Raw genomic sequence first — 18,673 nt, forward strand, 5'->3', positions numbered from 1 at the left:
TCCCAGCTACTCAGAAGGCTGAGGCAGGAGAATGGGGTGAACCTGGGAGGCAGAGCTTACAGTGAGCCGAGATCGCGCCACTGCACTCCAGCCTGGGCGACAGAGTGAGAAAAAAAAAAAAAAAAGTGCGTTAATCATGAAAGCAATAAAAATGAAATAAAAATGTATCACTAAAATAAAGCTTAATTGTCATACAAAAGACCGTGTCCACCTGTGTCAAAGTATTTGTAGCACCACCATTTAAAATCTGTGAAAATCTTAAATGTCAGCCATTTTAAGTTTATGAATTGGAGAATTACTACTTCCTTCACTACACTAGCCCAGTTAAAAACAAGACGCATTGGTAATTTATTTTCATCAACATAAGTCTCCTGAAAACATTGTCATTTGATAATCAATGATTATCAGTGACATTTTTCTTTTAAATTAAGTAGGTTAAATTACTCTTACCACGTCTTCATTGGTGCCTTTCACTTTGTACATTGCCCAAGTCTTTCCATCATTACTGTAGGCAATTTTGTAGGATTTTATATACTCTGGGCTTCCAATCCTCTTGGCTCCTTGGGTAATCACACCAGTAACTCTCATTTTCCTTTGCAAATTTATCTGAAAAGATGAGCACAATCAACAATAATCTTATTGCTTTCAGGATAACAATACTGAAAATACGAATTTTAGAAATGGAACATTGTTAATGCAGATTAATAATAATATAAAAAGCTAATAATTTTCATGTAGTTTTTATGGATAAATGTTTACATAGGCACATATTAAGTTTAGCTTCAAAATCCCTTTCTATAATGGAATACTATTTTTAAGTAAACAAATATTTGTGAACAGGCTTTGAAAAGGGCAATGTGCCCCAATAACATAAGTATAGAAAGCATCTGGTTTCTCACGATATGCAGATGTAACTTAATAAACTAAAAACTGGGAATATTCTCTTGTCAATGTAATCTGTGTCATTACTATAAAACTCTATTGTCAACATAACTGTTAATGTATATAAACTTATTTAAGCTTCTAGAAATTTCCATTTACAATAAAACATGACAATTTCACTGAGATCTTTGAATACCAGAATTTTAAAAAGTAAAGACAAAAATGATGTCCAAACCAAAAACAAACAAGTATCCCTTAAGTTTCTGGATCTTTACACTGTAGTCTGTGGAGCATTTTTTTAAAAAATTAAATGATTGCTTTTTTCTTCATTTTATTATAAGTAAAATTTCTAACTGGAATTTTCTCTCTCTCCATATTTTCTCCCCATTCCAAATCACTTTACAAAAGTTTGCTTCAGGAGTAACATACATCAAATAAAATTGTTAATATTCTTCTCGTATTTAATAGAGATATCTTTTTGACACTTAACATTTAATAACTAAATTAAATGCTAAAATGTAGAAAGTGCCTTATTCATATATGGTAAACATTAAAATTTCATATATGGTAAACATTAAAATTAAAATGCCTTTATGATGTCTATAACATCTTTTAAATGTTCTTGATAAATTGCTATAAATCACCCTCTCCAAAAATATAAATTGGAAAAATTTAAATATGTCATACCATAATATTAAGTTAGTGACTCAGATATTATTTCCCAAAGAAAACCAGAAAATCTTCAGATTCATGTAAGTGATTAGAGTTTTCCACTGTAGGATGAGACTTTGAGAGTTAGCATTTGAAATGGTCCAGGGTGTGCATGATGAAAACAGCCACTCTATCACCATTATTTCTGAGTCTCCCAAAGTCTCATCTTCTCCACTGAAACCTCATAAAATCGTTCCCTCAACTATTTCCCACAAGGTGATTCTTAGTCTTATTCATATATAAATAAAATCTGGAGTTTTGATGAGTACAATTTTTGTGTTAAAATTCTGGGCCGATGGTCCCTTTTTTCTTGAGCAATGCTAAGTGGATGGACTCAGATATCCAAGTTTGGTTTTCTCATTTTGATGTTCAGACATCACACAACAACTATAACCATGAGTACATTTTAAGTCCCATTCCTCTTTGGAGGTTCAAAAAGACAATATCCCCCATGAATGTAAATTTTACTTACTACTCTTAATATTTATCTACATTTATATCCATTAGTCCTTTAAAAATTGATTTTGGAGTTTTAACTGTGCAACTTGAAATAGGGAATGTTTGAAAGATGTTTATTTCAGTATGTTAGGTCAATTAGCACATTGCTATGAAAGAATCATATTCTTTCATTATCTTATGCATGACATTTTCTTTTTTTTTTTAATCTGAGACTCTTTGTAGTTTAAACATTCCCAATACATACAACATACACAGTGGACACTTTGAATCATGTTTTCTCCCATTTTGGAAGCCAAGTTTCACATCTGATGTTGCTGAACATTCCTTTTTCAATTATCTTTTATCTCATTTCAATTATCTTGTTTATACCTGTTGTAGACAGCCAAATTATCTTTGCTAGAGTTTTGGCTCATAAGCTATAGACACTAATTTTCTAAAGCTTTAATTGTAGATGCATAATAGGATAAAAAAATAAAAACCTGAATTTGCATTTTTCTCTAAATCATTAAAAATCATGTAAAAATTCTTTTTGCTCTAATATTAGAAGCTCGGCATATATATTTTAGGAAGATGGAATTGCAGTTAGTTAAGCGTCACCCAGTTTGGGTTGTGTCTAACTTTTAGTAGATGTTTGTAATTAAATTTTGGCACTGTTTCCATTAAACACAAAATTAAAATAAAAAAATTTATAAGAATACAGGCTCAGACTCACTAAGTTTTAGTAATTACTGGTTTTAGACTTTTGACTTTTCATTTATCTAGCACTATTAAGCTTGGAAAATAATTCAATATAAGGGAGCTAAGCTGTCACCATCATAGTCATACTCAAATTTAATACCAGTAAACTATGTTGCTATAGGAAATAAACTAAGTAAGCCTTGGAGGAAATATATAGTATGATTTTAGAAACATCTCCACTTACAAGTATCTGCAAGTAATTCCTTTCCATCGCATTCCAACATTATTTTGTGATATCTCTGTAAAATAACAATGGCTAAATGGTCATCTTAATTTTATTCTCCCTGTATGAACTATCCCTCATACTGTGTGAAAGGTCTATTGAGGATTGCATCAAAAATGCCTAAATTATTCTCTATGAGCTTGGTGGATGCCTGAAAAGGAAATAAAATATTTTCATTTATGTATCTGATTTCAGAGAAATTGTTGTTCCACTGGGTGGTAGGAACACTGTGTATCCTTAAAAAACAGAAGTGCATTCTAAGGTATTTTGAGCAAACAGTGGCCTCCTACATTAATATAAATAGAAAGAATGATAATCTGAATCTAGAATGCTTAGAACATATGCTAAGGGTATGCAGAAGGAACGGACTGATGGGGGTTTCAGTCTTGGTTTTGTCACTTCCGACCTATATAATCTTGAACAATTGGTCTAAGCTTTTTGAAATTTAATTTCCTCCCTGTAAAGGATGTTTTAATAAAATATGTGAAGATTATATGATATGTGCATGTAAAACATTAACATCTGCTACCTAGAAAGCACTTAGAACATGTTTTATTTTAAGTTTTTGGTTTGTTTCTTTAACATGAAAAAGAGCAAAAAAGCATTTCCTTTACATCTTCTGCCTTTAACCACTCAATGCCAGAAAATTTGAATTTTGAGAAGTGTATTATAAAAGCCGATAATCATAATGATACGGGGTGGCGACAGGGAAGTGCTGGGAGGAGAAGGGCAGGGACCCTGGCGAGGGTTCCACCCTCGGGCCTGTGCCTATGGATCTAGGTGAGGACAAACACTCGTGTTTTCATGCCCAAATGTTGCATTTTCCAAGAGCACCTGGCCCGCCACGCCCCCATCCTGTGCCTGTAAAAGCCCCCAGACCCTAGTGGGCACACACACAAGCAGCTGGGCACTGAGGGGAACAGACCGGCAGAAGAGCACACAGGTGGCTGGATGTGGAGAGGAGCAGAGGAGCAGAAGAGCACCACCGATAGGCACCGGTAGACGCCAGCAGGCCATCGACCGGTGGAACGATGTGGATACCAAGGAGAATTTGGCCAGGGCAGTTGGAGGAGAGTCCTGCCGCTGAGCAGCCCAACTCCAGAGGAAGACTACCTTCCCACTGCATACCCTCCTGGCTCCCCATCCACCCCACTGAGAGCTGCTTCCACCACTCAGTAAAACCTTGCACTCATTCTCCAAGCCAACATGTGATCTGATTTTTCCAGTACACCAAGGCAAGAACCCCGGGATAGAGAAAGCTCTCTGTCCTTGTGATAAAGCAGAAGGTCTAATTGAGTTGATTAACATAAGCTGCCTACAGATGGCAAAACTAAAAGAGCACACTGTAACATGCCCAGTGGGGCTTCAGGAACTGTAAATATTTACCCCTAGAAGCTGCTGTGGGGTCGGAGCCCACGTTCCCAAGGACCTGCCCATCTGTCTCCTCCCCCTAAGGGTTTTGCACAGTGAGACATTGAAGAAACGAGCCACATCCCATCACACACCCTGCAAGGGGGACAAGGGAACTTTTCTCGTTTCAATAACAAGCATATAAAGATAATTTTGCAAACAACTTTCAAAGCAATATACTAATAAGACATTTAGGGCTACTATGGTTAAGTGTGTGTGTGTGTGTGTGTGTGTGTGTGTGTTTAAATCTAATCATGAGCCTTACCATGGCGGGTAGGATTAATGGGTTCTTGACAAGACAGCAACTAGCATGGGCTACTGGCCCTCTCTACTGAATCCAGCACTTAAGATGCCCTGGGACAGAACATTGCTCAGCAGGCTTTGAAATTTATCATACTTGAACACAGAAACTGCGGTAAAGCCTTAGTGTAAGTGGAAATTTGAGATCCCAGTGTATGTTTGTGCGTCTGGGGTTTATTGAGGGTAACTCCAAGGGCTTGTAAAGGTTATCAGGCTTGGGAAGAACTTTCTAGATGTTCTATTTCTCTTTCTCATTCTCATTTTGCTTGTTAAGCTCTTTCTGATCTACCCAATTCCAGCCCACTATCAGTGACAAGCAGTGGAAAAATGTGGGCCAGGCTTAGAGGGCAGTCTGTAGGCACTAGCAGGCCTGAGTGTTGTACCCTCTGCCCTCCATATCTCAGGTTATGGACTAAGGAGGCAAATCAGAGTGATGAGGTCCTAGTAAGAGCAGTGTCTGAGGCAGATGAAGTATTTTGCGGGAAAGGGGACTGTAGAGTCAGTACAGATTATAATTCTGCTATAAGGTATCCTATCTACATCAACTCAATCCACCTGTAGTAGCTGAAGCTGGGACATGAATTTTACCCTTCCTTCTAGATACATCACTAGCTAAGGTATTAATAACAAATTCTCTAAGGAATGTAAGCACCATGATCAAAAGGAAAAAACAGAACTAATACTAGAATAAAATGTAGTATAATAGAGAACAGATTCAGACTTTAAAATTCAAAAGAAATCCCTGAAAAGACAAAGAAGATTTTCTGAAACATAAGACAGGAACAAGCATATAAATAAGAACCAATTGGTGATACTGGATAATTGGATATAAAAAGATAATTGTCTAAATAAAATTCCCAGTGGAGTGGTTTCAATAGCAAAGAAGCAAAGAGACATAGCTGAAGAATAAACTAGTAAGCAGCAAGACAGTGTTATAAAACCCTTTCCAGAAGGGAAGAGGATGGATTGCTGAGATTTCTCATATTGGGAGATAATGCAACTAACAATTTACTTTGAAAATTCTAGAGAAGCAAGAAATAGTAAAAGATAATTTAAAAGTTCTGCAAGTTTGCTTAATGTAAGATCAACATATAACTATTCTACACCAGCAATTACCGACTGAAAATATAATCAAAATAGTGTGATACCGGCACACACGGAGACATATGAATAGAACAGAATAGAAAACCAACAGGTTCCAATATGCAGGAAGCTTTTGTATATGAAATAAATAATATTTAAATGAGAGGAAAAAAGACAGAGTATTAAATAATTGGGACAATTTGATAGATTTCTCAAATAAATTTAGATCATTGTCTATCATCCTATCCCAAAATAAGTTCCACAAAATAATCAGAGGAAAACGCAGAATTAAAAACAATCTCAGAGATAAAAATGGGTTTCTCTTCATGACACTAGATTTAAAAATGTTATTAATTAAAAATTTCTGCAAGATTAAAAGCAAAATAAATATAAATGACAAACGGGGATTAAACTTTTACAAATTATATCATAGCAAATGATTGATCAATCAAAGATATTAGATTATCTATATTGATAGATAAAACACAACTAACCCAATAGAAATGAGCAAAGTATTTGATTAGTAGCCATTAAAAGGAATGCATATGGATTTTAAACATATGAAAAGATAATCATATTCATAAAAAAGTAAATTAAATCTACACCAAGTAATCATAATTCACCTATCAAAAACAAAAATAAAAATGTTGGACTACACAATATTAGCAAGAATATAGAGAACTAGGCATGTTAATATCTATGAGACTATAAATGACACAGTTTTCATGTGATAGTGTACTGACATTGTATTTATGAAAGACAATTTGGTTATATGAAACAATGACAAACACACATCCTCTTTAACTTAGCAATTCTATTTAAAAAATGTATCCTACGAGTATGAGTAAACTGATGTTGGCAAAAAGTTATTCCCTACAGCACTGTATATAATAAAACACAATTTCAAACAATTTAAAGTATCTATCAATAGGCATCTAAGTAATTTTATTATGAAAACGTACAGAAAAGAAGATATTATTTACTTGTAAAATATAGGAACAAGAATGAAGGAGGAAGGGAGGAAGGAACAGAGGGGGTGAGAAAAGAATGGAGGGATGGTGGAGGGAGAGAGAGAGATCTTAGCATAATGCTGTGGAAAGGGTAGTAAGACTTCAGCAACAGGACAGTGTATTGCATACTCCCCAAAATTTTAAAAAGTAAACATTTTTATTACAAGAACATCACAGGTAAAGTTCAGAGGAAGGTGACAATCTGGGAGAAGATATTTGCAATGTCTAGATTTGACAGGGGCTGCTTCTTCTTTCTTCTTCTTCTTCTTCTTCTTCTTCTTCTTCTTCTTCTTCTTCTTCTTCTTCTTCTTCTTCTTCTTCTTCTTCTTTCTTCCATTATTATTATTCTTATTATTCTTATTATTATTATTTTGAGACGGAGTCTTCCTCTGTCACCCAGGCAGGAGTGCAATGGTGCGATCTCGGCTCATTGCAACCTCCGCCTCCCGGGTTCAAGCAATTCTCCTGCCTTACCCTCTCGAGTAGCTGGGATTCCAGGCGTGTGCCACCACTCCCGGCTAATTTTGCATTTTTAGTAGAGACGGAGTTTCTCCATGTTGATCAGGCTGATCTCAAACTCTCAACCTCAGGTGATCTGCCGTCTCGGCCTCCCTGAGTGCTGGGATTACAGCTGTGAGCCACTGTGCCCAGCCCCCAGGGGCTTATTACTAAGTACACTAGTTCTCAACCATTTGGTCTCCGTACTTTTTTAAACATACAAATTATTAAAAGCCCCAAAGAACAAACGTGCACAAGTGTGCTCGCACACACACACACACACACACAGACACACACTCACGTGCCATTGTGGGTTATATATATATAAATATTTATCATATTAGAAATTGATACTGACAAATTAAAAATATATTAATTCACCTAAAAATGACAATAATGAACAGGTTAAATATTACCATAAACACTACATTTTTATGAAAATAATTATATTGTTCAAAAACAAACAAAAATTTACTGAGAAGAAAGAGTTATTTTATATTTTATCAAATCTCTTTGAAATCTAACTTAAGAGAAGACAGGTTCTCATATTTGTTTATTCAATCTATTGCAATATGTTGTTTTAGTTACAATACAGGAAGAAAATCTAGCTTCATATAAATATACAGCTAGAAAAGAAGAGATGACTTAGCAACTTTTCCAGATAACTGTGGATATTCTTTGATACCATACCAAAACTTGAAAAGTTTGCTTTTTAAATTTTAACAAAAGTAGTTTGTTAAATTTTAGTTGCTTTGAGGAATCTGAAATCTACCAATAAAGTTTTCGTATTCCTTGTGTTAAAATCCATTGGTCTATTTTGCACTTTGAATGGATTTTTCACCCATGCATGGTTTTGTAACATTATACATTGGTCATTTGCAACATACTGGCTCACCGAGCCATGTAGATTTTCTAAGTGATGACACATTTCACTATATAATACAAAAAACTTGCCCTGATTAATATCACCACCAATTTCATCAGAAAAGTTTTTAATTGTTGGAAGGTATGAAACTCACATTGATAGTTACAAGTTTTCCAAAATTATAAATTTCACTTGAAATTTCCAATTTTATAACTAGCAACAAAGACTGTCAGCTGTTTTCACTGATGTGGCAGGATTGCTTTATTTGTTTTCAAGAAAATATCTGCCTGATATCCAGGTATGAATAACTATAGTTGGTCTGTCAGTTGTTCTTTGAAGTAAACATGATACAAAACAGTAGGGGAAGGAAGTTGTTTGTCTTGAAACTCACACAGTCTTGCAAAGGCTTTTCCTGTTAACAATGGTCACATTTCAGTACTCAGCAAAAGTGCTTTATGCATAATCCCCTTTTCATCACACAGAATATTATAGACTTAACAAGGATTGACATTTAATAAAATAATAAAATTAGTTACCATCACTGCTTCATCAAGGATGTTCTTAAATGAATTGGATACTTTCTTTTTTTACTCATAAGTGTGTAAAATAGAGATAAATACAGTGATGACTAGTATAGTTTGATGCTATCGTCATGACTTGTGCCAAGGCACTAGCAGTTTTACTCACCACTGTTTGTGGCATCAGTACAAATGTTAACAGAGTAAAAGTGGCAAATATCATCTTAGAAATATTATGAAAATTGTGTTGATTTGTGAATCTCCTGAATGAGTCTTCGGGATCCCCTGCCTCTTCAAGGGATATGTGAACTGCATTTTCGGGTGAGAATAACTGATCTAAAATATACAAGGGTGTATGAGTCCATTTTCATACTGCTATGAAGAAATACCTGAGACTGAGTAATTATAAAGAAAAAGAGGTTTAATGGACTCACAGTTCCACATGGCTGGGGAGGGCTCACATGGCAGAAGGCGAAGGAGGGACAAAGTCACTTCTCATATAGTAGCAGGCAAGAGAATGTATGCAGGGGTCTGCCCTTTATAAAACCACCAGATCTCATGAAAGTTATCCACTACCATGAGAACAGCATGGGAAAACCTGTCCCCGTGATTCAATTACCTCCCACCGGGACCCTCCCCTGACACGTGGGGATTATGGGAGCTACAATTCAAGATGAGATTTGGGTGGGCATCTAGCCAAATCATATCAAAGGTTTTTTCTTCTTCTCCCTTCTTTCTTCCTCTTCCCCTCCTCCTCCTCTTTCTTTTCTCTTCCATTTCTTTTCTTCTTTCTTTTTCTTCCCCTTTTTTTTTTTTTTGCAAATCACATAGACACACACACAATGCAGAGATGAAGAAATCAATAGAAAATGGAGCAAATGATATTAAAGGTAACTCAGAGAAAATCTTCACTATTAAAGAAATGCAATTTTGTTAAAAAAAGATATAACAATTTACAGCCAACAGAATGGCAAAACAAAAATATCAAATAATATCAAGTATTGGTGAAGTATTCTGATGCTGATGATGGGAATGTAAACTAGCATAGTCATTTCTATCTGTTAGTTGTTAGTAAAATTAAGCAACCCTATTTCTGGGTATTTTTCCCTGAAAAACTTTTGCATAAGTGCTCAAGAAGAAATCCATACACATATCTATTGTGATAACTTTTATGTTAGCAAAGGAGAGCAGCTTAGGTGAGTATCCTAGAGGAATGGAATATTAAAATATAAAGTGTACCTGTGTGTATGTGTGTGTGTGAGCTCTCACACAATAAATATACTCTCTAAGAATCAGAAATGATGAACTGGGTTTTTATACAGATATCTGAAAAACATAAGAATATGTGAAAAAGAAACAAGATAATTAAATACACACAATACCATGTATGTAAATTTAAAAACACACCTTATGATATAACATCATGTAGTCTCCAATAATTGACTTCAAATCAACACAAAGAAGGTAGAATGAAAGGTTACACATCAACTACTAGGTTGGGCTCACATAGAGGAAGAGGAATAGGAAGGAAGGTGGCAAGAGAATAATAATTTAATATTAAATGGGAAGATACCTTACCCAGACTGATGATAATAATGTGCCTTGAAATAGGGAGGTGTAGTCTTACATCAGTGCTGGCAGGTGAGATCTGAAGTGGGGGAAAAATCATTGGTTTCTCCTTTACTTCTCTATTCTCAAGGAAAATGACTTAAGTATGGCCATATTATGCAATAGTACAGTTACCTACAAAAGTGATAGGAATGTTGAATACAGAGGTCCTAAATCCATTGGAATTTCTTGGGTGATAGAAACCTCTTTTGTTCTAATGTGGTGACTCTTGATAGGCTCCTGAATAGCCTTGGGAGGAGAGTGGTGGCCAAGAGAACCAATCATGTGATTGGAGGGTTGGAACTTCAGCCCCACCCACGCCCCCTCCTCTAGGAAGAGGAGAGGCACTGAAGGTTGAGTTCACCATCACTGGCCAATGATTTCATCAATCAGGCCTAAATAATGAAACTTCTATAAAACCTCCAAAGAACAGGTTTCAGACAGCTTTTGGGTTGCTGAATACACAGAGGATCCTGTAGGGTGTCACATCAGAGAGGGCAAGGAAGTTTCCCATCTCTCCTCCCATATCTCACCCTATGCTTCTCATCTGCTTGTTCATCTGTATCCTTTGTAATATCCTTTATAATAAACAAGTAAATGTGTTTCCCTGAGTTCTGTGAGGCATCCTAGCAAATTATTTGAACCCAGTGAAGGTGTAGTGGGAACCCCAATTCAGATGCGATTAGCGTCTGAAGTATTGTGGAACTGTCTTGAGGAAGTCTTGTGGGACTGAGCCTTTAACCTATGGAGTGTGCAGTAACGGGGATTAGTGTAAGAGTGTGCAGTAACTGTAGAATACCCAGTCAGTGTCCACTGAATAACTGGTTGTTGGTGGGGAGAATTTAAATGCCTTTTTATTTTAATCAAGGTTTTTAGTAACTAACCAAACACTAGTTCTGATGCTCCAGATAAGAGGGCCTTTAAACTATCCTCCACGTTCTGAATGCTGGTTAGCCTTTGACATGTGTTCAATTAACTTAACTGTCCTCTTTGAATAACCATGGGAAAAGAACACATATGCATAAACACAAAACGATAATCTCTTTATGATTCTCTGCACCTGGTAAAACTTCCAATTAAAGTGAAACACCCCATTCACTACACAGCATGTAACAGGAGCAATACACCACCAGGGGTGAAAGCTGTTGGCATTTCCAGGAGTCCGGGCCAGGTACAACCATTTCTTCTGAATTTCCACCTGTTTCTGAAGGGCTTCCACTATATTGTACTCATCTCTCCTCTCTTGGTACTAGCTGTTAGAGTTTCTTCACATCCTCCATCACTCACAGCTACACATGCAGGAGTGAACTGAACTGGGGCTACATGGTTTTGAAGACTTCAGCTTGTATTTCAAGTTTGATGAAATTGTAAATATTAAGGTAGTCTTGAACTCTTGTAAATGAAGATAAAGTTGAAGAAGAAACAAGAGGAATAAAAAGAGCAAATGATGTCAGCACATGAGTAGAAATGCCAACCCCAATAAAAACCACATTAGAAACAATGAAATTAAGGTCACTTTGCTCATGAATATTTTTGAAAGAAGCCAGAGTGTTACCAAAAAGAAAAAAAAAAAGTAATGCACAATCTCAGGGTCAGTAAGTGTGCTATGAAGGGGAGAGGGAAGAGGAATGCTGTGTGTGAGGCTTGACTTTCTTACATTTCTATAGGTGGCTCATGCCAACATGCATTGGCTCTTTAGTTGTTGTGAAATGGGCTATACAAAAGCAAAGAGCAAAATAATCACCACAAACCTGTTCAACCGAAAGAAAAAAAAAAACAAAAATAATTGCTGTTAAAACATTTTAAGGAGTTTATTAATTAAAAACTTTTTAAGAGAGAGATGGGGAGGTGCATTACTTCTAAGAGCTGACCCAGGCATGAGGGACAAGAATCTCACCACAGGGTCCATATGAATGCTCTCCTTGGCATTTCCCAACACACTGAGTGCATTTCAAACTGAGTACAGTGCTGAATGAATAAGAAAGAAAAATAAAAATGGAATATCTAATTACTTTAAGTATGTCCTAACTGAAAACAGAATTCTCTGATAATCATATCTCCATCCAGGATGGTAAAAGGTTAGCGGGCAGAAGAGAATGGATTGCCAGCTATGGTCCCTGATTTTTCTCAATCCAGTATATTATTTGCAGCATGCAAATAACAACAATGCCAACAGAACAGTTTCCAAGTTTTGCTATGATAATATTCTACACTTTTCCATGTGTGGAAATATTATTGGGAGTGGTAGCAAGTGTCCTGGTATTTTAAATTCTGACTTGGGATCAATTAAACATCAAGACAAAAACAAATATCACAAATAAAAAGTTAAAAGGTACTTCTGGGAAACAGAAAACTGTCATGTTCTTTATTTTTATGCACTGATGATAAAAGAAGTCTACAAAGCAAACATACACTCTAGTGCAAAGGGCGACATGTTTTCTAGCATATTAATTTCTAGCATGGTAGAATGTGAATGAATTCATCAAAAAAAGAAATGAGAGAGCTAAACAGAAGGAGTGGGTGCCTTTGGAACACATATACAATAGATATTATCAAGGGACAACTTAGCATTCTACATTCTTTGTGTTTTTCTGGCATTATTGTAATCCAAATATATACAATCTTAAATTTGCATTTCAAAAATAAAATAAAATAAATACATTTTAGGAATTAAATCTCATTGTCACACTGAAATACATTAACATATGTTCTGAAAAATAACAAAAGGGCTTTTATTTTATGGTTTTTCTTGAGGATTTAAGTTTATGATTCAAAGAATTTGTATCAATAAACTAAATATTCCTTAGTTGTTTCTCTTATTGAGTTGTTACTATAGACCTAAAGGTAGCTGCTAGGAATGTTTTATGCTGAACTAACCAGATTATTGAATATTAGACATATTAGGAGTAAATTTTTAATATGTTGTCCAAAATCAGACCTACACTGTCAATATTCCGTAATCTCTTAACATGTCCCCTGATACAAAAGATTCATTGCAGTCTGTAATGAAGTTTACCTGGAAGAGGTCATATCTTTTAATCCTTCCAGCTGCTTATACATTTCTATAGCAGGGATGAATTTTTAATTTGCATTGTATTTTCATGGGCATATGGGTACTACATTTAAATATTTAATTATTTAAAAAATAAAATAGGAAAGTTAAAACTGGTTAAAGTGTATTGATGCTCTGAATAACTTTATGAGTGAATAGATCCTGAAATTTGAAGTCAGTGTTTCGCACAGCAAATCAACATTTGGGGCTGGACTTACTGGGCTGGCGACCTCTTAGGGATAATGGTGGTGCTATGAGAATGCTGGAAAGATGAGAAGCAAAAGCCTGGAATTGGGAGTCCTGTACTGTCTTTGGGGTATGCAAAGAGGCTTCTTCTTTCTAGGTGTTGATCAGTACAATATGACCACTGAAGGGCAAAATTTCCTGTCTTGACCCCAGGATGTTAAAAGAAAGAACAATAAAAGTTTTGTTTCTTCTAAACAAAGTTTTGTGATCTAACAGTTGATGACTCTAGCCAAGAGCAAGATGTTTGTCTTCTGAAAATCAGGCTTGTAACCCACCCGTGCTAGGGTACTAGCTAACATAACCTTGGGCATTTTTTTTTTAACTTTTTAAGCCAAAATTTTTTCATCTATATACAACGGTAGTGAAATGCTATCCAACTCACAGGGTTATCTGAGTCTTAAAGTTGTCCGTTAGGTACCCTGCATCTTTAAGCCTTTGGTTGTTTGTTATCATTACCATTCTTGCTCAGAAAAGAGGGAAATTAAGTTTATCATTTACAAATATAGAAGAAAGATGAGTAACAAAGAACTAAATGATTTTTCAATTCACACTGATCAAGTCCTTTTGACTTTTTTAAAATTAACTTCATTCAAAATACTTTTATATACATGATAGAGTATTTCATTTGTTCTTTATATTAACCCTAAAAAATAAATTGGACGATTCTGGTCTTCAGTATAGTACAAGTAGGGGAAGAAGATGTGGAATTGTGGTCATCTCTGCTTCCTTGGAAGTAAAGAGCAGAATACACAGAGAAAAGCCAAACTTATAACTTCTTAATAAAGTAGGAATATACTTTACATGTTTTCAAAAAATAAAGTTTCAAACACTTCTATAAAGCAAGAAATAAATTCTTTGAAATTTAGGAGGAAAAATATAGAGTATATCTCATCAGTTAAAAATAATAATTTTGCCGAACAGATGTTGGCAGTTAGGAAATCTTTTAAAAACTCACATATTTTATATTTTACAAAGTTTTATTTCTACTTCCTCTACATAGCACAATCTGATCTAACATTTTCTAATGAAGAATAAATTATTTTAAAATGAGAGAACATCATTCTTTTATTTTTTTATTTCAATACTCTGACCTAAATTTAGAAAACAAATTATTTTTAATGATCAAAAGCTACCTCATTCTCATCACTGACTAGACTCATTCATAAAAGAATTGCATCTGTAACACAAGTTTACAGTTAATTTTGTGAAGAGTGAATAGAACAATATATTTGTTCCTGGCATTCACAAATGCCCTCAAGGTCATTACAACTTATTTTTCCAGCTGTATCTCTGATTATTATTACACGTGCATTTTGCTTTTAAATAACAACTAAAAGTATTTAATTCATCATTTTTTTTGCCTGTCTACAGAGTCCAAACACTATAGTAGATGCATGGAAATCTGTAAAGACAGGAGAGATCTCTGCACTTGTCACATGTATTCTAGAAAAGACACATAAACAATAAACTGAAACACAAGAACATTATAAATGATAGAGGAACAAATGATTTGCCAAAGTGAAAAATGTATATGTTTTATTTTGGTAAAAGGTGGAAACCACTGAAGTTTTGAAAACAGATAATAATCTAAGAATGGAGAAAATCTACAGTTCAATTTTTTAAAAAATCTACAGTTCAATTAAAAAAATTTACCTTGCATTGTAATTTACCTTGCATTATTTTGAATGTCCTAATAACATAATTATGGTATTTTGTTAGCAGAAATTTTACATAATTTTAAAAATCATATGAGTCCTAGGATTTGGGATTTATAATTTTTAAATGTAAATATGTGAAACATATAAACATGTGGGTTAGAACATGCTCCTTTAGCTAAGAGGAGTTTGTTATTACCTACCTTTTGAAGCCTTCTTCTGTCAATTCATCAATCTCATTCTCTTCCAGTTTTGCACCCTTGCTGGAGAGGTGTTGTGATCATTTAGAGGAGAAGAGGCATTCTGGCTTTTGGAATTTTCAGCGTTTTTGCGCTGATTTCTCCTCATTTTCATGGATTTATCTACCTTTGGTCTTTGAGGCTAATGACCTTTGGCTGCAGTTTTTGTGTGGGGGTCTTTTTTGTTGATGTTATTGTTGTTGTTTTCTGTTTGTCAGTTTCTCTTCTGCCAGGCCCTTCTTCTGCAGGTCAGCTGCAGTTTGCTGGAGGTACACTCCCAGAACCTGTTCACTTGGGTATCACCACTGGAGGCTGCAGAACAGCAAAGACTGCTGCCTGCTTCTCCCTCTGGAAGCTTTGCCCCAGAGGGGCACCAACCTGACGCCAGCCAGAGCTCTCCTGTATGATGTGTCTGTCGACCCCTGTTGGGAGGTCTCTCCCAGTCAGAAGGCACGGGGGTCAGGACCCACTTGAGGAGGCAGTCTGTCCCTTAGCAAGTTGGTGCGCTGTGCTGGGAGAATCACCCTTGTCAGGATCAGCTGCTCTCTTCAGAGCCAGCAGGCAGGAAAGATTAAGTCCACTGAAGCTGCGCCTGCAGCTGCCCCTCCCTCCATGTGCTCTGTCCCAGGGAGATGAGGGTTTTATCTGTAAGCCCCTGACTGGGGCTGCTGCATTTCCTTCAGAGATGCCCTGCCCAGTGAGGAGGAATCTAGAAAAACAGTCTGGTCACAGCTGCTTTGCCACGCCTCCTTGGCACTGTCAGGGGAAAACCACCTACTAAAGCCTCAGTAATGGTGGATACTCCTCCCTTCACCAAGCTCATCAACCCAGGTGGACTTCAGGCTGCTGTGCTGGCAGTGAGAATTTCAAGCCAGTGGTTCTCAGCTTGCTGGGCTCCGTGGGCGTGGGACCCACTGAGTGAGACCACTTGGCTCTCTGGCTTCAGCCCCCTTTCCAGAGGAGTGGCCGGTTCTTCCGTCTTACTGGGGTTCCAGGCACCGCTAGGGTACAAAAAAAAACCTCCTGCAGCTAGCTCAGTGTCTGCCCAAACAGCTGCTCGGTTCTGTGCTTGAAACCCAGGGCCCTGGTGGTGTAGGCTCACGAGGGAATCTCCTGATCTGCGGATTGCAAAAATCCGTGGGAAAAGCCTAGTACCCAGGATGGGTAGCACAGTCCTTCACGGCTTCCCTTGTCTTGGGGGAGGGCAGGTCTCCCAGCTCCTTGCGCTTTCCGGGAGAAGCGACGTCCCACCCTGCTTCTGCTCACTCTCTGTGGGCTGCACCCACTGCCTAACCAATCCAATGAGATGAACTGGGTACCTCAGTTGGAAATGCAGAAATCAACTACCTTCTGTGTTGGTCTCGCTGGGAGCTGCAGACTGGAGCTGTTTCTATTCGGCCATCTTGGCCCCTCCAAAAAGGGCTTCCTTTTTTACACTTAAGAAATTGTTAAGGGACTAGCACTATCATATTCTGCCTTGAATCTAGCCGTGAACATGGTATTTTGCTGACTCATATTAGGTATGAGACAGTTCAGTTGTGAGTGATAGAAAACCCAAACTAACTATGTCTTAAATAGAAAGAGGCTTCTTATTTGGGTAAATGTGTGACTATACAGAAGGGGCTGATAAATCAGGGCCCCAGGTATCCTCTGTCTCGTTACCCAGTGTATATACCTGATCTCACGGTCCAAGATGGCAGCCCCTGAGTTCCTGGAAGGATGGAGGCAGGGATGAAGAGGGGAGAAGAGGATGTGTGGGTACTCTCTGTTAAAAAAAAAAGTTCCTAGGAACCACCATGTGACACTTTTGCTTATATGCCTTTGATCATTTGAGAGTCTCATCAACAATAGTTGGCCACATCTATTGTTGGGAATGAGAGGTTGGGAAATATATTTAGCTAATAATCTCTTTACAATGAAAACAGATGGAAAGGATGTTGGGTAACAGTTAAAAGTCCTGACTATAACTCTTAATAAATATTTGTTGAATTATTGAGAACATGCATTTATTAATTACTGGCTTTATAGCCAATACATGACTAAACATCGTTTGCATAATCTTCACAACAATTTTAAGAGGCCATTTATTTTTGTTGACTCTTTGTATATAAAGAAGACATACCTTAGAGTGGCCCAGTAACTTTGTTCAAGGTGACAGTCAATGGTCAGTAGAACCCAGGATCACTGATCTTGAACATCCTCTTCCTTCACCATATAATATAACTGCTTATGTAAATGTGCTTCACTTGCATTAGATTTCAACATCCAGAGAACAGGTAATGTGGTTTATCCTCACTTTATTTATTAATTCATTCAAATATATTTACTGAGCAAATAAAAAATATTCTCAGTCTTGGGGATATGAAAAGGATTATGATAGCATATCTGTTTCACTTTTTTATGAAAGGTTAGTCACTAGTCACCAATCACTGAGATTGACGAGAATACAAAGTGAGCCAACAAATAGTATTCCTGCCCTCATGCAGCTTACCTAATAAACAATATCCTACATAGTCTAATTACTAGCTGTGGCAAGGGCTGTGCTAGAAAAGAACAAGAAGCTGTGAAAACATATATTAGAATGGAATCTAGTTGAGAAGAGGGATAGGGTTACGGAAAGCTTCCCTGAGGAATTGGCATCTAGACAGCAATTGGCACATGGGAAATAAAAAATATATGGAATGAATGAATAAATTCATTAATTTAAATGAAGTTGGAGGTCTCTTGGGAATATGTTTTTTCTAAGCATGGAAAAAAAGAATGAAGTACCCTTCAAGAAGTCCCATGTGGCTGGAACTCACAGAGTAAATTCCTCATATTTCCCAGAACATAATTGCTTGTTGAATGAAATCAAATAGCTTTTTCTCTCTAAAACGTCCACAGAATGAAGTAGAAAACTTCCACATAAGATAATTTGAAATGTTTTCTCCACTTCAATAAGCCCACATGGGCAGAGAAAACTTATATTTTGCCCAAATAGCTCTCTACAAATAGTAGCTGCTCAACAAATATTCGTTCATCTACTGTAGATTTGAGACTCAGAAAAACATTCCAAAAAGTATCAGATAATGCACTGATGTTTCAAAATTTATGTACATCTTTCCAAAACCAGGTTAATGCATGATCTTAAAAAAAAAGAAGCTAAGATACATTGGCAATTATATTTAAATGTCTGG

At 36.4% G+C, this 18,673-nt stretch overlaps 1 protein-coding gene across 1 annotated transcript in view; it reads right to left on the bottom strand.

Moving 5' to 3' along the window:
* The window catches only part of EDIL3 (EGF like repeats and discoidin domains 3), a 451,805-nt gene that overhangs the window by 139,616 nt on the left and 293,516 nt on the right, over window positions 1–18,673 (bottom strand). Inside the window, exon 7 of the mRNA XM_003261571.4 lies at window positions 451–606. Within this exon, the coding sequence (XP_003261619.1) occupies window positions 451–606 (156 nt within the window). The remainder of the gene's footprint in view (window positions 1–450; window positions 607–18,673) is intronic.

Source organism: Nomascus leucogenys, chromosome 2 (genome assembly GCF_006542625.1).
Source record: "Nomascus leucogenys isolate Asia chromosome 2, Asia_NLE_v1, whole genome shotgun sequence".
Classification (NCBI taxonomy): domain Eukaryota; kingdom Metazoa; phylum Chordata; class Mammalia; order Primates; family Hylobatidae; genus Nomascus; species Nomascus leucogenys.